The following is a 26,968-nucleotide window of genomic DNA, read 5'->3' on the forward strand; positions in this document are numbered from 1 at the left end:
GTGGACATATACCACGGAAAATAAAAACATGTATTTAAAATATAATTCAGGCAGTAAAAGAAAAGTAAATAGGCAGCTTTAATTTTATATTCAACACAACTTAATACTCTCAGTATAGATTGGCCTCTTTCACTACTTTTGAATGAGGGGATATTGAAGGGAAAAAACAAATACTAGAGTTCTGCTTTTGGCCAGTCAATTCTATAAGCTATATGTAGTTATCTATATTACTAAATATTTTTAAGTTTAAACTCTAACATTATTACTTATAGATTGTTCAGGTATTGTTTTAGTCTAATGTTTTATAAAAGATATTTCTCGACATGCAATGTAAACATATGAATAAAAAAAACTACACAAAAAAAAATATTGAACCTCCATAGAAAATGACTGTGTTGTGGAGAAGCAACTGAGCGTCAGCTTTGAACTCTTCATAACTTCGGTATTTCCCTTCGTTCACTTTCTGCAGAGGGAAAAAAACCAAAATGGCCAATGGTTAATAGTGAAAACACTTGCCATCAATTTAACAGTGTTAGAGTGTGGGAAACAGCAAGACTTTCCAGAATGGCATTACGACTGCTCCTGTGTCTACTACTCCTGTGTCCATACTGACAGAATGTTCATAAAAGAAACCCACAACTCCGTCTACACTCAGGGTATGCCAGGATGGTGAAGTGCGGAAGGTCCCATATTCTCAGTCACGTTGTTACTGCAGCGTGAACAGCTCATCTGTAACAATGATAAAAGCTGCGGCTAAGTGCTGTACATAATGAAAGCTTTGGTAGTGGGGTTGATGAGACCTAACTACATATGTACCATGTAGGGAATATGCTATGCACAGGCCTGTACTATAATTAACAGGGCTTCTTTGAAAAATAAGAATGATTTTCTCAGCAACTCTCTCAGGGCTCTGGTTTCGAGAACAGTCACTAATATGAAAAGTGAAAGTTGCTCAGTTGTGTCCGACTCTTTGTGACCCTGTAGACTACACAGTCCATGGGATTCTCCAGGCCAGAATACTGGAGTGGGTAGCCGTTCCCTTCTCCAGGGGATCTTCCCAACCCAGGGATCGAACCCAGGTCTCTTGCATTGCAGGTGGATTCTTTACCATCTGAGCCACCAGAGAAGCGCAAACCATTTATATAAGTCAGGAAAATAAAACTGAAAGAAGAAACAGCTATTAGCCTCTGTGACAGATTACCACAAAGAAGACAAGGCAATTCTGAATTAGAGCAAGGTGGCTGACATAGTTTTAAAATCAAGTCCTCGCTGGTCCTCTGCGCACCAAGACAGTCGATGGCGTCTGTCTGGCATCGAGGGTCACAGGGCTCTTCCATGAGCACTGATACCCAAACTCCACCCTGAGCGTCTCATGGTCTCTGGTTCAGGGGCGCAAGGTACCACCAGGCTGCCTGCCTGCACCCAGGTGGGCACACCCACACCCAGCAGTCCTCATGCATCTTCACAGCTCGCATTTTGGTCTCCACTGTAAACCTTTGGAAGCATAAAAACCAGGTCTTCCTCCTCTTCATTTCCTTCAGGGGCCTTCTGCTCATGGTCAGCACTTGCTAATAAGACACCCTCAGCCCCGCTACTGAGCTCCCTGAACTGAGGGAGTCAAACTGCAGAATGTGGGGGCACCATGGGGGGAGGGCAGGAGGGACGGCCAGGCTCTTCACTGTTCGCAGAGGTTATGCAGTGTAGGGGTAAGAGGTAAAATTAAAATTGCTCGTGTTTATGAACAACCTTCACTTGCCCATTTCTTCCACTAAAATAATACACCTTCAGTTTTTCCAGCTATTAAGCAGATTAAGGAATGAGCAGATGATTTAAAATTACTCCAAGCCTCTTGATGAAAGTGAAAGAGGAGAGAGAAAAAGTTGGCTTAAAGCTCAACATTCAGAAAACGAAAATCATGGCATCTGGTCCCATCACTTCATGGGAAATAGATGGGGAAACAGTGGAAACACTGTCAGACTTTATTTTTTGGGGCTCCAAAATCACTGCAGATGGTGACTGCAGCCATGAAATTAAAAGACACTTACTCCTTGGAAGAAAAGTTATGACCAACCTAGACAGTATATTCAAAAGCAGAGACATTACTTTGCCGACTAAGGTCCGTCTAGTCAAGGCTATGGTTTTTCCTGTGGTCATGTATGGATGTGAGAGTTGGACTGTGAAGAAGGCTGAGTGCCGAAGAATTGATGCTTTTGCACTGTGGTGTTGGAGAAGACTCTTGAGAGTCCCTTGGACTGCAAGGAGATCCAACCAGTCCATTCTGAAGATCAGCCCTGGGATTTCTTTGGAAGGAATGATGCTAAAGCTGAAACTCCAGTACTTTGGCCACCTCATGCGAAGAGTTGACTCACTGGAAAAGACTGATGCTGGGAGGGATTGGGGGCAGGAGGAGAAGGGGACGACCGAGGATGAGATGGCTGGATGGCATCACGGAGTCAAAGGACGTGAGTCTGAGTGAACTCCAGGAGATGGTGACGGACAGGGAGGCCTGGCGTGCTGCGATTCATGGGGTCGCAAAGAGTCGGACACGACTGAGTGACTGAACTGAACTGAACGGATGGCCAACCATAAGATTTTAAAACTCAAATGACACATAGGTTCAGAACTGGTATATCTGCAAATCTAACTGGAAGCACATCAAAATGTTCACTGCATTTGTAATTAAATATTAACAAACCCACTAACAGCCCTCAGCTAAGTAGGTAAAATCAAGAACTTCACTAGAGAAATTAAGTTTTCTAGTTAAAATCTGCTTTGTTCAAGTGCATGTCATGGTTCCCCAAAACCTGAGATCACATCTACGCTCTAATCTTCCCTGGGGAGAAACTCCCAAGTGCTGCCGCTGAGCCCAGGAAGACACAGCTGCATGGTGACTGCATCTGAAACGTTACACTGATCAGGCTGTAATACATTTTCTTTAATCAGCAAGTGTCAAGAATCTACAGGTTGCTTAAAACAAAGACTCTTAAAAGATGACCCCTGCTGAGCACCAGCGGGTGGGCACGCCCCTCACAAGGACAGCTGCGAGGCAGAAGGGGGGCAGGTGCACAGCCAGGGCTGTGCTTGGTGAGCCTTACCTCCTGTATGGCAGGGACATCCACCGCCGAGTGCACCAGCCGCCTGTACATGGGGTGTTTGTTGTCCTTCCCCTTTTTATTAAGGTCAATAGCCTGAAAGGTCATGAGACATGTCAGTTTAAACGTGGCTAGACAGAGGGGTAAAACATCAATTTCTAAACAACAAGTACTTGAGAACTTAACAAAAGATGTATATGCACTATAATGTGGCATTCCTTAAGGTTTGAGTAAAAAGAACAGTTATTTTGAAAAATTCAGTTTCATTTTAAAGACCTAAGTATCAATGAAAATGTTCTTTCTGACAAATGGAAGTTTAAAATGTAAATGTTTCTAACCTAATGCAGCTAAAGAAATGCCTGTGTTGAAAACAAAGACGAAACAAATCTAAGAGCATTTTATGGAACTATTCAGAGCACAAAAGCACGCGACAGCAGTGGTTTCCACCCTTCATACTACACTACATGTACTTGCTAGTTGTCAGTCAGGAAACCTGAAAGAATATACATACTTTAGGCGATTCTAAGAGCCCTCGGAACGTACCCTCTCCTTCATGCGGGAGACGATGAACCTGAGGTACGTGCTCATCTCTTGCTTGTTGGTGTTTTTCTTCTTGATGCTCTGTTGGAAACAGAGAAGGCCAAGATAAAAATCTGATCATTTGTAAGTCTATATTCTTGCTAAAGATGTCTATATATAAAAGATTATAGTATGCAAATATAGATTTTCTTAAACGATGTAATACTTCCAACACATCTTCAAAATTTGCATACCAAAAGTAGCGTTTAATGTAACAATGTAAGAATCAGAAAATATACTGTCCTTAACATAATACCTCAGAGAATTATGCATTTTTCTTTTCTTGATGTTTTAAAATTTCAGTTTTCAGATGATAAAAAATAATGACAATAACAATAAAATAACAATAATGATGTAATGCAGAATCACTTATTTTATTTAAAAAACTCAATGGGCTGAAATCCTTTAAGGGATATTTTAAAATAACAATGTTGAACAGTGAATTTCAATATAATTATTCTCTATCAAAAAGTTTATTAAAAGTCTGTCACTTAGGAATTACATACACTGATGCACACACATCTACATATCTACTTCAGTGTTATGGGTCTTTTCAGTAATAACTTCAATTTCCATTAGTCTTGCCTAAAAGCTAATTAGGTTTCTGAATTTCTCTCTCAGAAAACTTAACTTCACATGAATTAAAGAAGGATTTTACCTTTAATGTCACTTCTAGACAGCTGGGAAACAAGGACCAATGTTCCCAACTTCTTAGTTGAGGCTAAGACAACCACGAGAGACACTGGACCATAAGCAGACCTCCCTGCAGAGGACAGAGCAGTCTGGCCCACTACTGAATAAATGCTGTAGCTTTTTCAGGCTGCTACATTATGAGTCTCTACCCAGTGACATTATTACTTACTCCCCTAAGAACTTTACACATGGGAAGTCATCTCAATAATGCTAAATACGATGGAAGGAGCAAAGTTTTCTCGTGTAAATGACAAACCTTTGCTATGGCTTAACCAAGTGCTTATACATTCACAGCACGAAAGCAACTGAGTCAAAAGTGGAAACCGTCCTCTGAGCTGAGAAGCAGTTTCGCACAGTTCACGCCTGGCGCCATCGCCGCCCCTCCCCAGACTCTCTGGGGCGTGGCTGGTGCTCTCCCTGCTCAGCTGTACTCCAAGGCCGTCTGAGTAAACAGCCGTACTGTTTACCATCTACAGACTGCAGAACACATTTCTCACCCTGGCTACACTCCAGATACACTGGTGGGCTCCCACCCCGAGCATCTGAACTGGAATTTCCAGGCAAAGGCTTCCACCATTTGTTCATTCATTTCCTGTTAACTCCTCAGGTGGTAGTGACAAAGTCGCTCAGTCATGTCCGACTCTTCATGACCCCATGGACTATATGGTCCATGGGATTCTCCAGGCCAGAATACTGGAGTGGGTAGCCACTCCCTTCTCCAGGGGATCTTCCCAACTCACGGTTCAAATCCAGGTGTCCCACATTGCAGGAGGATTCTTTACCAGCTGAGCCACCAGGGAAGACTGCAGAACACATTTCTCACCCTGGCCACACTCCAGATACACTGGTGGGCTCCTACCCCGAGCATCTGAACTGGAATTTCCAGGCAAAGGCCTGGAAATTGTGGGTTGTGACATGAGGCCAAGACCAAGTGCCAATGGTGTACATGTGGAGTTTAAAATGCAATGGTATTTCCTGAACCCCAGGTTGTATAATCTTTGGGAAAGGGACTTTGATGTAGCTTGTAGATTCTCACTTTAAACAAAATCCCCACATGGGGAGAGGGGAGGAGAGGGTGAGATGTATGGAGAGAGTAACAAAGAAACTTATATTACCATATGTAGAATAGACAGCCAATGGGAATTGGCTGTATGTTTCAGGAAACCCCAAAACAGGGGTTCTGTATCAACCTGGAGGGGTAGGATGGGGTAGGAGATGGGAGAGGGGTTCAGGAGGGAGGGGACATATGTACACTTATGGCTGATTCAGGTTGAGGTTTGACAGAAAACAACAAAATTCTGTAAGGCAATTATCCTTTAATTAAAAAATAAATAAATAAATAAATCCCCTGTAAGCCCCAGGCACACAAACACATGAAAACTATTAGTTGCTCCCTCCGGTAAGCCAGAGCAAAACAACAGATCTGAAATCGTCAGCTGTTAGCAGTGCTGTGGAAACACTCTTGCTGACACGGCCATCCCTCCATGCACTGCTTTCTCTATTAAACAACTCCCTGGTCTGTTGGATACAGGGAAGAAATGTTAAGAAAGCCAAGAAACCTTTTTTCTTACCTCTTGGGAAACCTATATTCCCTTAGAAAGAGAGGAGAATAACAACAAATGCTTCCAGGGAGTTCCCTAGTGGCCTCATGGTTAGGATTCCGGGCTTTCACTGCCATGGCCCGGGTTCCATCCCTGGCTGGGGAACAGACCTTGCAAGCCAAAGACAGACAAACCCAATGCTTCCAACTGCATGCTCTGTCCTGCTCACTCTGAAGTATTTCAGGAGCACTAACACTGCTGATCCCAAACATCACCCTGATCATTAAATCACACATCTGTGTAAGTTCAGGTGTGACAGCAACCTACATCAGATCAGAAGTCTTGTCATACCGATACTACTTGTGGGATCTGTGTTCTTTTAATAGGTAACACAATATTCACGGGAAACACAGAACCAGCATTGTATGCAGTGCTGAAATATTACTAAATGCTCACTAACATGTGCCAGACTGAGCAGGGTTAGAAGAGTCTCCATTCATGGTCTCCCACTGAATAACTCGAGCTCAACCAGGCAAGGAGTGCCCCTGAGGCCGACGCCCACCACTGTGGGCAGTCTGCATCACTGGAGAGACCGCCAGGGAAGGGGTGCTCACTGCAGCCCCCACAACCCGGCTGCCGGGTCTCCAGAGTGGCTGTGTGCTCCACAAGTTCACAGGAATGCATTTCTCTCCTCTCCACACTCTCAACATCAACCGATGAAGGCTTTCACTGTGAGTCAGAACCCAACACCTTTCGATTTAGAGCCTCAGAAAATAAAGCAGTTCAGTGTTTCTCTATGGGTGAGATTTATGCAGTGCTAGAACCAGAGTGTCTCTACAGGCATACCTCGCTATATTGCACTTCGCAGACATTGTGCATTTTACAAACCGAAGGTTGTGGCAACCCTGTGTTGAGCAAGCCTGTCAGGGCCCTTTTTCCAACAGCATTTGCTCACTTTGTCACTTAAGGCTTAGATGATGGTTAGCAGTTTTTGTGATAAAGTACTTTTAAATTAAGGTAGTTACCTCTTCTGACATAATGCCACTACATATTAACAGACTACAGTTCAATGTAAACACAGCTTTTATGTCCATTGGGAAACCAACAAATGTGTGCAGCTCACTTGATTGTGATATTCTCTCCACTGTTGTGGTCTGGAACCAAACTTGCAGTATCTCCGAGGTATGCCTGTAGAAGGGCTTCCCCATAAAGAACCCACCTGCCAATGCAGGAGATGTGGGTTCGATCCCTGGGTTGGAAAGATCCCCTGGAAGAGGAAATGGAAACCCAATCTACTATTCCTTCCTGGAGAATCTCATGGACAGAGGAGCATGGTGGGGTGGGGGTGGGGTGGCTATAGTCCAGGGGTCGCAAGAGTCAGATACAACCTAGCAACTAAACCACCACATGCCTGTACATCCTTACCAGCTTGCTCTTCCTTTGAAACAAAATTCTGAACTTTTTCAAACAGTAGGGAAAACCCTATTTCACTTGGCTTAAGTTTAGGTAACTGTGCATTATACTGTTCGTGTAATTCCTTTGCTTAAATAAAGGTCTATTTTCAGTTACTATTTCCTTTCCAAAGAGAATCTACCAAATAGGTGGATATTACATGCTCTCAGAATGCTTTTATTTTGGTTTCACCTGTTTAAACATTTTCAGATTAACTGCTAATTACGATAACCAAGTGCAGCAACATTTCTTTTAGGGAAGACTCCAAATGTATAGAATTCAGGTCGAGGGCCTTAATTTTACAAAACTAAACGATAATTTAGAGGACAAAAATCTAATTGTTGTATCGTGTTTAAATCTGCTTAGGGTAAGGTGCTAGAGTGTCTCTCCTCTCCAGTGTGCAATCAAAGTGGTAGCACACGCTTGCAAGAGTGACTATTCCAGCAAAAAAAATGAAACGTGACCCATGCCCACCCTTCACAGCTCCAACTCTGGTAAAATATTACCACCTCAGAAAGTCTGTTCTGTTTTATAAAGTGCCGCCTAGATTCAGGCATCCCACTCGAGTGCTCACCACCTCTGGCTGTGCATTAGAACCGCCTGGCAAAGCCTTGAAAAATGGCCTGCATCCATTTATACACAGTTCTGGGCCAAGCCTGACTTAGATCTGATGGAAACTGACGAGAGTGGTGTCCGTCTGGTGTGGGCGGCACTCAGTGTTACGCCGGTGGGACTTGGGTCCACAGCTATGTGTGTGTCTGTCTCTCAAGTGACACATGCAAGACTTGTGCAAATCACTGTGCTGTGCGTTCTACCCCAAGGGAGAGCGCTACCCCGAGCTGCTGTCACTAGCTCACAGGGAGCCTGGGCACCGGCAGTCCCCAGAGCACAGGTGCTTCTCAAGGGCGGTCCTAACTGAGCGCCACTGTGAGCTCCACGCGAGAGGCCGCTCTGCACAGGCGCAGGCGGCGGCCACCCAACCCCTGCTGCTGCCCCAGAGGAGCCGAGAGGCAGGGCCGCCAAGCTGCACCTAGAGCTTCTCTGTCCACTGGCTCACAGCGGCAGAAAGGCATCTTTCTGACATTTTAACTATTTCTTGGTTCTTCTCACTTTACATATTGGAAGCTTCACTGACTCTTGCTGTATAGGAGTCAATAAAAGAAGTTTCATATCAAAAGAGGATCATTTTGCTGCAAGCCTCTATGTTAACTCTATGTTAACTTGTTTAATGTTTTACTTGCTGCCCAATACATCTTTTCTGGTGACAAATATGGGATTCTACTGAAGACGCAGGGCAATGACACTCTGGTTGATTGGTTGGTAGGTGAAGAGCCGCCAGGACCTCATGCTGCTCCTGGTGTATTCAGGAGCTGGGGGCCCACTTCCCACACATGCAGCTGAGGAGCTTGTGCCGAGAAGGCAGGCAACTAAAAGAGAAGACCAGAATATGTGCACAGCCTCTTACAACAATCTGTAGGGACAGAACATTTCTCATGTTTTCACATTTGCTAAATTCTTTGGCTTACTTTGTAACACTTTCCGGTTACAATTTAAAGATTTAGTATTTCACAAAAGACATCAACAGCACACACAGTTCTGTCCAGGGCTGCACCCTAAGACTTCTGAGGAATTCTTAGGTAACGTGTTGTGAGCTGCCTTCCATGACATTCACACCAGAGTCAGTGCCTATTGGCCAAACCAGAACATTGATATGCCTTGAGAAAAAGCCACTGTAATGGAAATTAAAGGAGTAGCTTCTAGGGTAAACACAATCCTGTCTGTAACACAACTAAGCAGACAGCTCTTGACAAAAGGGGAGAAAAACAAAAAATAATGCTGCATGAAACCTGCAGATTATCTCAGATCCAATTTTTTTCTGAGGCTTTGAAGAACCACACCTATCCTCCACCAGCAGACCTCAGGACTCTTCATAAAGGGGCAGCTCAGGATCCGTCAGAGTGAAGTCCAGGATGTTTTGATAACTGCTCTTACCACCCAACTTCGGTCAATATCTACAGATAACAAAGAGTGGAACTTTTTATTACACACCCAAAGCTGCTGCAGCCATCATTAGAAGACAGCAACCTGTGGCTGAAGCTGTCACAAAGGGGGCAACACACCCACTAACCTAAGATGGACGTAGGTGCATACCATTTCCCTGAGGGGCTGCGTCCCTAGAAGGGAAAAATAACAGAAAATCTTGAGTATCTTCTTAAGAATTCTTAAGCCAGTTACAGTAACTGCTGGATTATAGAAAATCAGATGCACCAGGTATATCACAGACAAAAGCACAGGTGGAATAATTCAGCCAAACTCAGTGCCTTACAGTGTTTTTGGCTGGAAGAGGGCAGGAACAAGTTTTGGTCCTGTCAAGGTTCATCCACAGCTGATTATTGATAACAATACCCAAGCACCATTATTTGAAGGAACATTTAGGACTGAATGGTCTGGAGTTTCCAGCGTGCCCTAGAAATACAGTACTTCAGGAGCAGAAACCTACTTTAGCAGAGAATTAACGTCTGTGAATACCACTTCTGAATACCAAGTATCCGAGAGAGAGAGAGAAGTGTAAAATCAGAAATCCACGCCATCTTCTTCTTAGATACACATTTGTGCTGTGCACCTCACAAAACCCAAGCTTCCAAGTCTGTTACCAACAAGGGCTTCCCAAGACCCAGAATGTTCTTCCCATAGCAAGCTGGACCAGAGGCAGGAAAGTTTCTGTCAGGGCCTCATGGTGACTATTTTAGGCTTTGCAGCCATTCAGTTGCTGGCTGTCTTGACCACTCAGCCCTGCCACTGTGGTGAGAAAACAGCTATAAATAATGTATGCCTTCCATGAGCAGGACTGTGTTCCAAGAAAGCGTGTGGATACTGAAATTTTCATTTCTTATAATTTTCACAAGTCACAAAATATTATTTCTCTTTTGACTTTTTCCCCTACCATTTAAACGTATAAAACCCACTGGCATGAGCAGTACAGCCTGATGTGCCCGTGGGCTGTGGTCTGCCAACCTCTGGGCTGTGAGCTTTGTGACAGCAGGCCCATGATGGTCTAGTCCAGCACTCTTTGGCCCATCCGGGGTCTTGTACAGTATCCATTACGTAGTAAATACTCAATAAATACTAGCTGAACTGAACTAACGGCCATCATTACTCACCAACCTCACTGCCTATGAGAAACACATTTCACATAATTGAATTCAACAATACAAGATATCCTTCCAAATTCTTACTCACATCCTGAGGCCACTATAAACCACTGTGTTAACTTGTGCTGTGCTCCCCGTTTCACTGTCACCTGAATACAGCTGAGGGCCCCTAACAACCAGAGGCTCGCCTGACATGAGGTACCTGTGGGCAGGCTGACTCCTGCGCCTCCACCCAGGACATGTCCTAACAAGCACGTCCAGGGACTCTGCTACCACGGTCTCTGGAGCTCACTGGAGAAACACTACTCTGCATGTAAATTACCTCCAGTGTTTGAGGAATTAAGATGTTCCAAGCTCTTCTCTATAACCATCTGTAATAAATGAATCACAATGGCTTTTAACCGCACATAAATTGCCTCTACAGTATTCTCTGTAACCACCTGTAATGCTGGAATATAAAAGAATCAAAGAACTTATAAGAAACCCACTATTTAAGACTAACAGTAGAGCTGGTCTGGTGGGAGTGGCCCCAAGCCCTGCCATTTCTCCTCTGTAGCACTGTGCCCAGCAGCCCATCAGTGACAATCACTTTCTAGGACAGTTTTCTAAAAACACACCTATGTTCAGTTTTGCTCACCTCCAGCACAAACACACAGAAACTAACTCTCCATTGTAAGGACAGAAGAGTGGAACCCACACCCACCATCGGCACCAGGACAAGAACTTGGCTAAACGCCTGCGCATTCAGAGTACATGACCCCCTACAGCTCCATCCTATGTCTCCCACGGCCAGGCCAGCAACAATCATTTGCACTTGAGTTTCTGGCAAGTTTTTTGGGGTTTTCTTTTTTAAACTTAAGTGAAAGGAACTTAAAGTATAAAAACCTCCCCTCGGCTGTCACCAATCTGCCTTCTTGTTCACAGGTAAAAGCTGAATGTGGAGGATCATTCAAAACTTAAGTGAAAGGAACTTTAAGTATAAAAGCCTCCCCTCGGCTGTCACTAATCTGCCTTCTTGTTCACAGGTAAGAGCTGAATGTGGAGGATCATTCAAACCACAAAGGCAGTCTTGAGGTGGATTCTCGGAGTGTGCTGGCAAACGTGACTCTGCTCTCAGGCACTCTGCTTCGTGAGAAGCTGTTCCTATAGAATCACTAATGCACAGGTTTCCAGACTTGTTCACACAGACTTACAGAACAGCACTGGATGCTACTTCAGTTGTGTCTATATTTATTAATTTTTACAAAGTCGGCTCTTTGCTCTCTGAGGTTGGGAGCTTTTGGCTAGATTCACATGATATAATCAGCTTTGCATCACCCAGTCTAGGGTGATTTACCAGCTATTAAAGTACAGTCTCAAATTAATTCCACAAGCCATACAACTGACTGTACTGTGAACATGTGGTATTCCTATATACACTACACCCACACAAAAACTGCTAGAACACTAGATCTACCAAGACGGCTGCTATGTTATTTCTACTGTGTCAGGAGTTTAATTGTTCAGGATTAAGTGTACTTTTGGGGGTGACTGTCAGCTCTTCTGCACGACGTTACAGGGGTTTAGGAAGACGAAAGGGACATTCAGGAAAAGTCTACAGAACACAGGCTGTGTCTACTTGTTCCTTCCCTCATCTGTCAACACTGGTCTGTAAATAAAGAACAAGATTCAAAGGTACAGGGAGGATGGATTCCTCATGTAGTTAAGCCTCTCCTGCCTCTTCTGAGAACAACTCACACGACTTTGTTTAGAATCACAGAATGTGTATCACACAGTCTCTGCTCAATGAAGCTGACAACCAGCCAACAATACTACTACCTGCCCACCCCCTACTCCTTCCCCTCCTGCTGCAACACCTGCAGAGACAATAAAAGGAAATTGTGTGCACTTTGTACATATTTTCAGGACCTCAATGCTACAAACACTAAACAAGCCTTCTATTTATCTAGATTAAGTTGTAACCATCTTGATGTAGGAACCACCCCAAGTAATTACCTCTTTAGTCACTTATAGCTAAAAATAAAAGATAAAATTCACCTAAGGTTCTAAAAAAGGCACTAAAATGATGTATCACCAAGACAAAATGCACCCCAAACAATTCACACTCACATCCAACCCTTTCTGACTATGTAACTTGTTAATTTAGCGTGACAAGGCAATGTGGGGATACATGGATTTTTCCTTTCTTGCTTGGTCCAGGTAGTTTCATAAAGAGATTATGTAGGGTTTTACAATGAGGGTTTTACAATTTTATATCCTAGATCCAATTTTAAAATTCCTTTACTTTTTCCTCTAGTAAGCCTAGACTGAATAGCAAAACTGCCTTATAAAGTAATTGGTTCAGACACAGACCTTTTTAAAAATTAATTTTCTACCTTTGTGAGTATAGAAATACAATCCAATTGTCTTAAAAAATGTAAAAAAAAACTGATTAATGTTCATTTGTAACTTTTAATACTATGACTGTCTACAACATAATTTTTTTTTAAGTGTTTCTCCTATTTTATCTAAACATGAAATCTCCACTCCAGAATTGATAATATATATCTTATTAAAGGTAAAGGTACTTACTTTCAGGGTGAAAATATTAATAAATTTCCCACATTAAGAAAGGAAGACTAAGCAGAAAGCAAGAACAGTTACAGTTCTGCAGTAGTTACATAAAGCATATATGTTTCAAAATATTTTCTTTTAGCATTCTGTCCTGTTTCATTCTGAATACATTAAATGAGAATTCTCCTTAATTTTGAGATTTAAAAAACTATACTGCTTACATACCCAAAAGAAGGAAAAATTAATTCAGAAGTAAAGTTTTATCTCCAGTTTCAAGAAACAGCTTTCATCATGAATCTCAGTACAAATGACTCAAATATAACTTACCCAGAGCTGAGTTAACACTGACCAGTCAGTATGTACCCATGGTGATGTCCTAACAGAGACTTACTCTTGGTTTAGTTTTAGCAAACCAGTTAAATTCCTTCATTTTCAGTAGCTGTTTAATGATTATACTGTACCTCATGTGAAAAAAATATACAGTACCTGGGGCTTAACACCAACTATAAGTTAACTTTAAATGCTCTCTGTAGACTTCTTTCTGTATATCTATTAAGTTTCCTGTAAACAGACCTATTTGTTCTCAGTTTTAAAGAGAAGCTGCAGCAGTAGGTAGACTGCAGGGATCATTTCTACTAGTCCCTCCCCTCTTTGCATCCTCTTAGATGCTGAGGAGTCAGGGATCAGAAAACCAGGAGCTGCAAACCTGGGAGAGCTTCTCAGATTAGATGTAGAACCAAAGTATTCTTAAATAAGTAAAATTTTCCCATATGCATTCATTTTCTTCTCTGCATCTTCTAGTGTTTCTGTATTTTGTTAACAGGCTAAGTTAATTCTTCATACTCTTTGTATATTAACGCAAATCTTAAAATTTGTGACCCTAAACAGGGGAAAATACCATATGAAACATTTGTAGGCAGATGAAAATTTTATAAAAGTTTGTAAAGATATACTGGGATAATATATCCCTTATCCAATTCCCTGAATGGCACTTTTTCTTTTGTGAATTAGGTTGATCTTTTCATAGATAGATCATGATAAGTGTGTCATAAAAGGGACGAAAAGTGAACCAAAGATATTGAGGGTATAAACAGTAATACAATATTTTTATGCTATAATGAGACAATTAAAACTACAATGCATAAAGTAAACAAGCTACAAGGGTATACAGTACAACACAGGAAGTATAGCCAATATTTATAGTAACTAAATGAAATATAATCTCTAGAAATTATGAATCACTATGTTGCACACCTAAATTCTACAATACTGTCCATCGACTATACCTCAATAATAAAGATATCCCAACTTAAAAAAAAAAAAAAAAAGCTTTGGACAGATTTCACCGGAGCAGCATAGAGGACCAAACGTGGAAGAGGAGGTGGGACGCTCACTGCAGCCCATCCCTCTAGTGAGGAGGGGAGGTGCCCCCATGGCCACCCCCTCTGGTGCTTCCCACCTGCTCACAGGTCAGAGCTCTACACTCTGCTCCCTAGTGACAGATTTTAGTCCAAACATAAAATTTTCATTTATTTGAATCTGAAAGGAGCAGAAGCATGAATCTGCAACTCCCCAAAGTTATAAAGAAATTCATTTATATAAGGAACACTAACATATTAAAAGAGGATGTAGGAAATAGGGGCCTATTTTCAAAATACTACTCTATCAGGATCACTAACCTGGAAAGTGCCAACTATTTTGCTATTCTTTTCCCCTGCATTTCGTATTCTGATTTTTAGGAACACACAGCACTATCAAGTATTCCAGCCATCAGTCTGTGCACTGCACATCACGGAACACACACCGTAACTGGCACAGCACGATGCAGGGCTTGCCCATGACCTGCTATGGAGCAGAGGGCAGCAAGGCAGAATCTGCTCTATATCCTTCCTCTAGAGCTCCTTCAAGGCGGAACTGTGGCATCATGGGGAGAACAAACGCCAGGCCACTCATGTTTCTCTTGCAGTAGTTACTACAGGCATTCAGATTTGCATTTATAACACTGCATTGCCTAGTACAGTAAAAAGCTGTAAGTCACACTGCCAAACTGAAAGCCAGTGCCTGGGTCTCCGTACCACATTCAAGCACTCACGAGACACGCCAGTGGCTCCCACTGGACAGCACAGGGAGAACACCCCATGCCCACAGAAAGACCTGCCAGTAACTATGGCCTGAAAGGCAACGTGGTGCCAATCTAGAGAGTGGTTTCAGGGTTTCCTATAAGATGTCACCTCGCCCATGTATTAAAAAACCCAAGCGGATATCATTCAAAAGTATGACGTTTACCAGTAGGGCTGGAGACCAGCAAGTGTACAGTGCATGTGCACACACAAAAAACATACACATGCATACACACATGCACACACACAACTCAGACATGCACACACACAGGCACATTCACCCGCAGACATGTACTGCAGACAGGTATGCGTTCAGGCACACACACACAGGCCTGCCTTCTGCAACTACAGCGTCGAGCAGCAAATGGCTGTAACTTTGAAGCTGTGCAAATGAGAATGAAGGGACATTAAAGTGAGATATCCCTCTGGAGCCTGTCACTGGTAGCAAAAAGCTGGAAAATATTTTCAGTGTTGGTATAAATGGGTTTGATCTTCTGACAAACAACTTGGTAATTTTTATCACAGACTGAAATGCGCCTATCTTTAAGAATTCTGTTTCAGTGAATTTAACTTGTAATGGCAATCAAACAGACCTGCACAGACATGTATAACTTAATTCTTTTTTTAGAAAAGTAAAATCGACATTTTGTTTTAAAGATACAACCTTTAAGCAAATAAAATTTTTAAAACAATTTTCATTTAAAAGTTAATGGTTTCTCTTTTTTCCTGAAAATAATAAAATTCAATATTATTTAAAATTCAAATAACATCTAACAAAATATAAACCTCACTTTCATACAGAAATAATGATGAGAAGAGTGCTCTTCCAGATGGAATGGGTCATGACCTCGGAACGGAGGTGCTGGAGTCCCCACCATCCCTCTGCCCGACAGGTGAGTTTCAGTCGGTGTTGCTGGTCAGACAGCACAGGAGACAGCGGCCCAGACAGCACATGGACACAACGTATGTGCATCAACGGAAACCTTTCACATCGCAGAAAAAAGGTGTCTGGGTCACTGCTGAGTAGAAGCAAGCCAGCTGCCATCAGCAGTTTACCTAATCCATGGGTCCACCCAGTTACACAGATGGAGTGCGCACTCACAGAGGTCTGTGAGCACATTCACAAAGATGGAGTGTGCACACACACAGGTCTGTGAGCACTTCCACACAGGTAGAGTGTGCATACATACACAGGTCTGTGAGCACACTCACCTGTGATGTGGTAGCACTGCTGAGATTGTTTTTCTTCTTTATCCCCTATAATTTTGAATTTTTAAAAACTTTTTAAAAAGGAATTTAAAACTTTTTTCCAATTAATAGGAATGCTTGGTATCACAAGTGTGAAACTGGATATAACTTGAATTTTTCCAAAGCAAAATGCTAACCTGATATTCAAAGCTACATTACAATAACTATTTATTGTATTTGTAAAGTAATAGTTTAACTGTTGTTTAGAAAGGCAGATATTTCAAAGAAATATCCTCAGGGTTCTAAGATTATTATGAAAATTGAAAAAACTATTTTAAACTGAGAAAAATTCCCATCATTGCCTTCTTAAAATATTTTGGAATCTGTCAGACATATGAGATAAAAGTTGTTCAACAAGCTGAAGTGAATCTGCTAACACAGCTGACAGCTGGTTGAGAAAAAATATATTCAATGCTGTAAGGGGCAGAGGTTACATAAAACAAAAGTCTTCTGACCAGTATAAAGTATTAAGAATATTTTTATCTTCAAATTTAGACGCAGTGACTGGCTTCCACCCACTAGTTTTACCTGTACTGAAATTTGGCCCTGGTATTTTATCTTAAAAATTCCTCATTAGTAAATCTAATTACTATATATTCTTTCTAGACTTTAATTAAAAATGAAAATAGAGGCTGACATGGAACCATAATTTTTAAGTTTCAGTCTATAGCCTTGGTTCTCTTAGTTCAAGAAAATTTAAATCTGGTCCATCACTCTCAAGTTAGATTATTAAAAAACAGCTTTACTTGAAGTCTTGACACACTGTTTAAACAAATATATCAAGCCAATACCAATCAAAAATGATATTTTAAATTGCATTAGAATCTCGTTTATTATTATCCCTTTTCTCGGGAAAGAAACTGTTAGTACTTTTCTTTTTCCTGAACATAACAATTTAAAAAATAGAACATAGAAATAACTATTTCTTTGGAATTTTTAAAGCTCAAGCTAAACTCACCAACCCCAACAAAAACACAGGCTTTTTGAGTCTAAGCAAAGAGCCACTCGGTCTGTGAAAGGAATCTGAGTTCCAGTGTTTTACTGACTCATAGCATCATTTCAGTAAGCATAATTACATCACAGTGTGAGAATATCTGGACTGACAGAGACAAAAAAAACCAAAGGGAAGAACACAAAGGCAGGATGGGATTGGCTAAACTCCCCTTCGGCTATCATGTTTCTGTGAGCCAGCAACCCACTGAAGCTTAAAGTTTTTCATCTTATCAGTAAACAGTAGAGCAAACATGTAGAAGGTGGAATCTGACAACTTGATAGTGAATTCTGACAGGAAAAGCATTACACATTCTCTTCAAAAGTTTAAGTGTTAAACTTCAACTCTTAATGTAAGGAATATAAAATACCTACCATAAAGTTTAACCCATCCTCAAAAATCCCAGTGTTTTTATTTAAATTCTTTACTATGAGATAGGAGCTAATTATCAGATATTACAAAGTAAAGACTCAGGAGTGTCCAGAACTGTACTTCCTAAGTCCCTGAGCCTCTATTTTCTGATCAGTGTCCTCACTTCTTTTATATTTTTACTACCTTAATACTTTTGTTCTTCAGATATAATTAATTCTTTACTTCCTCTAGTGTAAAGTGTTAGTGAAAACTATTTACTTGTAAAACACAAATCCATGAGAGTAAATTGTGGGACATTGGTACAGCTCCATACTGATTTATTGCAGCCTTCAAATTCTTGCAGGCCTCTAGAGAAGGTCCACACCCTGAGGCTTGATACTGATCTGTCCAGACCTAGAGGTTGATCACTAATTATCTAGCGTTTAGGCATTTGATTACATGTCATCATAACACATGTATTTAAAATGCTATACCAACAGTCTTCTGTCTGCCTACTAAACAAGTACAGTAGGGCTGCTAAGAAACATACTCAGGTAACACAAAGCCACAGTCACTAAAAGAAGACTAGAAGGGACACTGTAGTTTGCTCATCATGCTGGCAAATGAATCAGATGATTTTTGGCTGGTATCAAAGAGGAGATAAAGACATAACTTTTTTGAAGAAGAAATGAATATTTAAGTTATAGAAGTACTATAAAACATGTTCACAAACAGAACCCATGAGTAATCTCGGCAATTTGCATGATTCCAAGTATATTAACAATAGTTAAGTACAAAACAATAGAAGTTCCAATCAAATAATTCCTGACTGATCACCATCAAGGCCATACATCACATGGTACCTAGGCATCGCGATTACTCACACATACACACACACACCACATCGGCGGCCAACAAGCACAATCATGTACACTTTTCAACAGGGAAATAATATGAATGAAAATAATCGTGGGAAGTACCTATTTTACCTACCAGACTATTTCATTTTGGAGAATTCTTGATATACAACTGTCCCATCCCTCCACCCTCCAAAGAAAAGAAATAAACCCATGACATGACAAAAAAATAAAGGCAACATTACATGGATATAAAATGGAAAGTAGATACAGAACTTTTCTGACAATGTGCCTTTTGCTACCTGTGTTTTCTGAGCAGCCAAGAGGACTGATTGAACAGACCTTGGTATGGGACAGTGGTTCTTGATTCCCAAAGCCTGTCCATTAAAGGAGTCACACAATTCAGAGGGAATTATAAAAAGAAGAGAGTATATTTTTACATGATTGAAACTTTCTAAAATCCATACCCTGAGTATGTGTTCTGTGATATTCATTTATGAGTGTTCTATGTTCATTAACCATCATTTCAGTAGATAACCCCCACCCTCCAGTACTTTATCCATTAACCTGGCAAGACCACCTGGGATATCTTTGTGCAGCTATTATCAATGAATTCCAACCCTCTGATCAGCACATTAAAGCTCATAGGTACTCACCCTGCAAACTGGGCACTGCCAGTGACTACTGCTGTCTCTAAGCCTGTACTCATCAGACAAACACTTGGAATGATACACACGAAAACACAGGTCACATATCAACACCTCTCCAGGCAAATGGCATTCAAAACAATACCAGTCATGATTTTCTGTTTCCCAGTCCTACAAAAAATACAAAATAATTTCGTATGACATTTTGTCAATATCTGCAATGACTAAGAACAAAATTGAAACTAAAGTCCATCAGAAGTTAGGCATTATAAACAATTTTAAACATTTACTGTGTTAAAACAAGAGGGAAAAAATACCTAGAAATTTGCTTCTTTCAATTTTCAATTCTCTCCTAAACATATTTATATTCAGAAATATCTTAAGGTGATCTGATAACAAAACCAGTCCAAAATGAAGTAAGCCCAAAGCCAATACAACTTCTAACATTATCTTTCAGTTTTTATAGAATCTATGGGATAATTTCTTCAGTAAATGGAATACCCCAAGGAAACATCTATAACTTAGTATTTCAAATAAACAAACCTCTGTTTTGTCCTGATTTTCTTTAAAGAAATATACTAAGTACTTAGCATACTTTGGAAACGGAGAGAATAGTAATAAATGGTGATGCTCACTATTCTTATCTTCTCATCCATGGTATTGGATGCTTTATTGAAAATAATCATTAATCAGAATGTCCATGTTCTGATAGGTTGTCAAATTTTCAGGGTCTGTTGAATTTGGAAAAATAAATTGAAAATGTGAAAACTAAAGGTTTAATCACATTCTCCAAAGGACATTACCACCAAAAAAAAAAAAGGAAGCTGGCTTATTTTCTTATTGGGACTAGTCCTGGAAATAAAAGACCATAACAGGTGTTCAACATTTTCTTTGTTACACTTTTTTTTCTGTACAGCCAGTACCATTTAAACACAAACAGAGACCAGTGTAACTTCCCTTAATTTGGAATTCATTCTCATAAATATCACTCTTAGCATATATCAAAAAACACCCCCATTAAGAGTGATGGATTAATTCTCAACCTTCTCTTGCAGATGTGGTAGTTGAATGAATAAGGGTTAAACCCACAGTTAGTATTATCAAGGCCATTTCCAATGAGGATCTTGAAATTCTAAACTTGGGCTCTGCCACCATTTTTCTTTTTATAAATCACTGTCTACACTCTGCTTCTGAGAGTGAACAGCATTCTTATCCCTTCTTAGGTCAGTAACGCCTGCAATAAATGGCTATGATAGAGCACTTGTTCAGTCAGCACTGACTCTGGCACCGAGGGTTCAAATGCAGTGGTGCTCAACCATATGAGAAGGCTACGTCTCTCTCCTTCAAAATGGAACATGAGCAGCTCATGTTCTGAAACTTCACACCTTCCAATCCACATTCAGAGACACAGCTAAAGTATACTAGTAAGTTCTGCAGAAATGTAAACTCTTTTGCTTGCTTTTTAGTAAGAAATTGGCAATCTGTAGCAACCAAAGTAATAAAGAAAAAAAGCACAACCATTTTCAGTTGTTTGCGGCAGATGTGTAGACTCTGCTCACTCGGTAAGGGAGGAATAATTTCAGTCAGACTGTTTAAAAGACCATAAAGTACTGATTTGACATAAAAGCCTCATCTGTGAATGTAGAAAAAAGCTCCCCAACAAAGTCTGACATAGCGGTGCCACAGTATACTGTGGTGCTCAGCTGTACTAAAGTAACAATCTTTGGTGTATCTCTTTCACGCAGCTCATAAGGAAGCTGTGTTTTAGCTATTTCAATGTTTGCACCAAAAATCATTGATAATTTAGGTTCCAATGGAGATAAGATGGCTTTTTAAAATTTACTCTCTCCAAATTTAAAACCAAATATTTCAGAATATTTTCCTTGTAACTGTTCAGAGACATCTTAAAAGGATTTTGGTGGCTTATATACTCATTAACAAAAGAAACCGCCATTCTTCATCATTTGAGGTTTTTTTTTACACATCAATTCATCTCCATGTGATTCTCAACATGGCAATTACCAGGTTAACTAAAAAGAGGAAGTCAGAGAACACAGTGCTGGTGGACCGCTCTGGCCTCCTCCTGCCACCTCCTACCTTCGCCTAACCCTACCTTATCCCATCCACCCATGAAACAAGGATGAAAACAGATCTTTCTTCAATGGGGTGTTTAATTCTAGACCTAGTTTTTCATAAAAATTATACAAGCGAAATTATAGTTCAAATAAAGTAGAGAAACATTTGGATAAATGTCGGTATAATGGCATCAACTAACTTTGTTTCTGATATAAAAGAGAGCATGAGCTGGGAATGAATGCGTTGTTTACTCTTTCAATCACTGCAATAGCTGTTTAAATATACAGAACATGCAAAGTCAAGGTCAAAAGTGTCTATACTCTGAATCCAGGAAACATTTTTCTTAGGTATAAATGATATGTTTATTATAGGTAAGAGTTGCATATGGTTTGTCTTGCAGTAAACAGAATTCATTTATGTAGTGATTTTGACTAATATTCAATAGTGTATGCCAAAACACTAAGCTTGCATTTTCACTGAATTTCACCAGAAGTCAGTAACTATTCAACATTCAGCCTGATCAACATAATATCTGAAATGCTACTTTAATACAAGAAAGTTTAAAAAAAAAGCAAACCTATAAGCACAAAATCCAAAACTAGAAGCAATGTAAAGCGTATGGTTTAAATGAACACAATTCTAGCAAGAATTAACTAAGCTGGCCTAAAGAAAGAGAAATTGAATTTTTTCAAAAAGCAGAATTAAAATAAAATAATATAGTGCAAAATCGGTTCACCTTGGCTGGGGTTGCTGTCCTGAAGAAAGGCTGCATGCTGTAGGCCTTTCAAAATAAAAACAGAATAATCTTGGTCTCTCTCCTATAGCTTTGCTCAATATCAGGCAATATACAGAGCTAAAGGGGTTTGGTACACAGTCAAACTGTTTATTAGTTGCTATACATAGTATTTGGCAGATGATATCAACTGGTAATCTATCACTGTAGTAATCATTAATGAAACGACAGTAGCATGCAAACTCAAGAATTATTACTAGTTTAAGAGTAAACTTTTTTCACTAACACAAACACTACAAAATGAACACAGAGAAAATCTATAGGAATTCATGTTCCATGAAACCTATAAAGATGACAGAAAAACATTTTACTAACAAATTCAGTGTCATTTAAATCTGTGCATGATCACAAATGTATGTCTTACTGATCCCAGACTGGTTCACACTGGTTTTTTTAATTGGGAGCTGCTGTTATTGTTGTTCAGCTGCTAAGTTGTGTCCGACTCTTCGCAACCCCATGAACTACAGCACACCAGGCTTCCCCTGTCCTTCACCATCTCCCTGACATCTGACAGCCAGTGAAGGTTTACAAGCTCAACGAGAACCAGCAGTGGGACAACCAAGGCCCCAGGCATGTCATCCTGCTATGTGGAGTGGCTGAAGGGCATGTCCCAGCTACTCAGGGACTGACAAAACGTGGTCCACTAGAGAAGGGAATGGCAGACCACTTCAGTATTCTTGCCTTCAGAACCCCATGAACCGTATGAAAAGGCAAAAAAAAAAAAAACCGGTCGAGTGATGAATGCAAATGTGGTTAACTCGGTACTTCACCACGGTGTGAAGTTTATACAGGTTGTCTTCAGGAATGAGTAGAAAACATGCGACCATCAAGAGGCAGCCTGCTGATCTACGGCTCTGTCACCACTTACAGCATTTGGTTAAGACTCTGGAGCTAGACTAGCACAAATCTCAGCTTACGGGGCTTTTGCGAGGATCAAACAAGTTACTATGCTTAGTAACTGTCAGCTGGTGTTAAGATGATCTATTTGCTATAATGCACAAAATGGGAATTGATAAGCCACTAAATGGTGTGACACTTGCAATGACCCACATGTGAATTTTGTCTTCAGGACCCTAAGTGCATTGGGACTGTAACCCTCCCAACATTTCTGTAAGCAAGATGGGACAAGAAACACTGTTAGCTGACTGAGAGTTAGCACTGCAGCAAGAAGGCTGAGTGAGAGAACTGTGCCTGGAGAGGGCCTCCCTCACCATATTCAAGAGACTTGCCTTTTACACTAACCCCCAGTTTCTACACAGTGAGCAGATAAACCTCACATCATCAAATATATGTTTTCGTGTGGTGTTTTACACAGAAACAATCTAAAATTAATTCTATGCAAATTCTAGATTTAGTTTATTCTGATAATAAATTCAGTTCATCACTGAGAGGTAAGATTTTAATGGTTAAAGATTTCCAATAATTTTAAATGTTATTTTTTAATTAAAATATTAAAACATTGCTTAATGAAATAAAATTTAAAAAGAGGAAAACAAAAGAACTCTCACATACACACACACAAACTGAAAAGAATATAACAGGACAGCATGACCCAAAATATTCTATTGAGTAAAATAGAAATTCATCACCAAAGCAAGAACGTCTAAGTACATAACAGTCTGTTTTGCATATAGAACCACAGTATAACTGGTTTTTAATTAATAATCACCAATACATCACTTATTACTTAATATTTATTTAGTAAATAAAAAATTGTATCTGATGCAGGTAATGGACCTTTGGGAGAAATGTGTACTTCTGTACATAATCAGAACAAATATAATAAAATATAATTCACATTAAAAAAACCAACAACATCCAAGGGACAGAAAGTTTTAAAACATGACTGATTAATTTATCACTATAAGTATAATAAGAAAACACAAAGATGTAAACTTGTTTAAAAAAATTCTTACTTCTCTAAGCTGTATTTATGAAATGGGCTGTTTGCAGGCCTCTCAATGTTTTTTCGGGAACAAAGCAGGGGAGACATCTTGCCATGGCTGTTTAATTGTGTAATTTCTAAAGAATAAGACATAAATCCAATCCTACAATCCTACCTCTTACACAAAAGATGTGAGCTTCCAGCCAAGTTTCAAGAGGTATGTAAACCTCAGTGTCTTTTAGACTGGTTCTTTTGAATCAGGAAAAGGAGATGAAGACAAGGAAAAAAAGTACCTATCTCGTCCCTCTGTAAATTAAAACTAAATCCATTTATTCCCAATATGTTCATCTTTTCAAGAAACCACAAAATTTGTATTTTCATTAATGATGCTTCTTAAAAGGTACCAACCTTAACTCAAGACCTATGTAAAACCTAGCAAGAGGTCCTGCTTGTCAGAGAACAAACTAGGTTACGTGAAAACTGCTGAAGCTGAGCAGGGCTGACCAGCCGAGACGGAGCTCATGTCTGCAGCTGCTCTCCAGTCATCAGCAGCAAAACTGGTGGAGGCACACTAACTGAAACGTAAGCTGTGGTTCCCAAACCAGTATTACGTTTTTGGAGTGGCATGACCCACACAAGAAGAAAGGAGACCCTGCATCCAGATCTGGCAGGCAAGTAAAGAGACAAGTAGTCTTGTAGCAAATGTCACCTTTTCACACTTATATGCCATCCTCTACACTGGTGACCAAAATATTTAATGTCAGATTAAAAAGTGTCTGTCAAATAATAGAGAGTCATAGCTTTGTGCCAGGGACCATGAATCAAGCTGGGAGTCACCAAATAAATAATATCAACAGCCTCAATATCAAAGCACATATTTGATGTTTTATCTGCACAGGATCCATAACTCAAGGTCACCTGCCCTGCTACACTTCTACAGGCACACCTCTGAGATACTATGGGTTGTTTCAGACCACTGCAATAAAGAGATTATTGCAAGAAAGTCACATATATTCTTCTGGTTTCTCATTGCACATAAAAGTTGTGTTTACACTATACTGTAATCTATAAAGGTGCAATAACAGTATGTCTAAAAAAGGTACAAACATTAATTTAAAAATACTTTACTGCTAAAAATGCTAACCGTCATTGGACAACACAGAGTTGCCACAAACCTTTAATTTGTAAAAAAGCACAAGCCAAAGTACAATAAAATGAGGTATGTCTGTGTTAAATTAAATACTTTTGTAAGATTATCCTATCTTTAGTGAATTAAGAAATTAAGTTGCATTTATTACAAAGGGAGCTGCTGCTAAGTCGCTTCAGTCGTGTCTGACTCTGTGCGACCCCATAGACGGCAGCCCACCAGGCTCCCCTGTCTCTGGGATTCTCCAGCCAAGAACACTGGAGTGGGGTGCCATTTCCTTTTCCAATGCATGAAAGTGCAAAGTGAAAGTGAAGTCGCTCAGTCGTGTCCAACCCTTAGCGACTCCATGGACTGCAGCCTACCAGGCTCCTCCGTCCATGGGATTTTCTAGGCAAGAGTATTGGAGTGGCTTGCCATTGCCTTTTCCAACAAAGGGAGCTACTAAATACCAAACTCAACTTAGCTGAGCAATGGTAAAATTTTCTGCCCAAGAAATATATTTCTTAAGCTGTTAAAATAGAGGACATGAAATATCCTGATGGAATACGGACTGAATGTAGCCATCCATGTACGTTAGTTTAGAGCAAGCAGATGATCAAGCAATCTAGGCAAACGTAGTTTTCCTTTAAAAAAAAAACAAAATGAAACAAGCCTTGAAATGAAACAAACACAACAGTTTCAGTATGTACCCGGATCTACTGGCCTTTTACCAGTATAATTTCAAAAGCTTTAAAAATGATCTCTAAAAGAGGTATTTGGATCATCTAAGTGAATGGTAATAACAGATATCTGAAAGTTCAAGATGACCACAGAAAGCCTGTAAGAGTGCGGCCCAGGCTCAGCAAGCCTGTTATTTTAAGAACTGGCTGGTACCTATACTTCCACTGTTTACTGACTAATATGTAAACTAACCATTTGAAATTGAGAGAGGCTTCATTTTTAATAATTATGCTTTTCATTCTGCTATCTCAAATGGACATTTTAAAATATCACCATGAAGATGGATGCTTATGTGCTACTGAATTTCATCAGTTTCTCCAAACGAATTCTCACTTCAAAAGAGATACAAAATGGTGGTTAAGATCAGCATCTCAGACTGTCTAGAAATCAATCCATTCCTAGCAGAAAGAATCTCAGTACAATGGAGGTTACCATCTTTGACTTACACAGGCTTCCTCTTTAATAAATTATATATAATTGTATCCTGAAGTAGTCTTTTTAGAGTTAGGCTCTTATTACATGATAGCTGGATTTAATAAAACAATAGTATTTAAGATGTGCATATTTTTCAATTCGATCAAGTTTTTTAAAAATAAACATTGGAAAAAAGGTAGCAAGGCAGAACAAAAACATGACACAGCAGACTCTGCTCAGCGATGGTTTAGTGGCCTAAGAAACAACACTTTTGCCTACCTTCTCTCTCTCAACAGAGCCATGGACATGAAGACAAGCAGTCCAGCCTCTTTACTAATACACAGTATCCCCAGGATACAACTTGTAGGACTTATCAAGAGGAACCAACTTGTCTACCTCTGAGCTACAGTTGCTATTTTTAGAGGCTACAGAATGAAGAGAAGAGGAGCTTCACTACATTTCTCAAATGACAGAACTCCCTCAGTAAAGAGTCTTTGTAACTCTGAATAAAGGTTTAAAAATGAATAGTAGAAAAATCCTATCCCTTTCCTTACATATATAATCTACTTGACTTTTATAGGCCATATATATCTACTTGATTTTGTCTTCTCTTAATAATTAGTAGAAAGTCAGTGAGATAAATAATAATGCACACCC

The 26,968-nt window shown here is 40.1% G+C and overlaps 1 protein-coding gene across 6 annotated transcripts in view; it reads right to left on the minus strand.

The window, feature by feature from the left end:
• ZMYND11 (zinc finger MYND-type containing 11) overlaps positions 1-26,968 on the minus strand; it is a 73,984-nt gene that overhangs the window by 11,007 nt on the left and 36,009 nt on the right. For 4 of the 6 annotated variants that reach the window (XM_068987341.1, XM_068987342.1, XM_068987339.1 and 1 more), the window contains exons 4-7: positions 19,286-19,447; positions 3,636-3,713; positions 3,096-3,188; positions 376-463 (exon numbers count right to left, since the gene is read on the minus strand). In XM_068987341.1, coding sequence (XP_068843442.1) covers positions 376-463; positions 3,096-3,188; positions 3,636-3,713; positions 19,286-19,447 — 421 coding nt within the window. Of the gene's footprint in view, positions 1-375; positions 464-3,095; positions 3,189-3,635; positions 3,714-19,285; positions 19,448-22,088; positions 22,128-26,968 lie in introns of those variants that run through there. The other 2 variants (XM_068987345.1, XM_068987343.1) reach the window with 2 other exon arrangements.

Source organism: Capricornis sumatraensis, chromosome 15, assembly GCF_032405125.1.
Source record: "Capricornis sumatraensis isolate serow.1 chromosome 15, serow.2, whole genome shotgun sequence".
Lineage (NCBI taxonomy): Eukaryota > Metazoa > Chordata > Mammalia > Artiodactyla > Bovidae > Capricornis > Capricornis sumatraensis.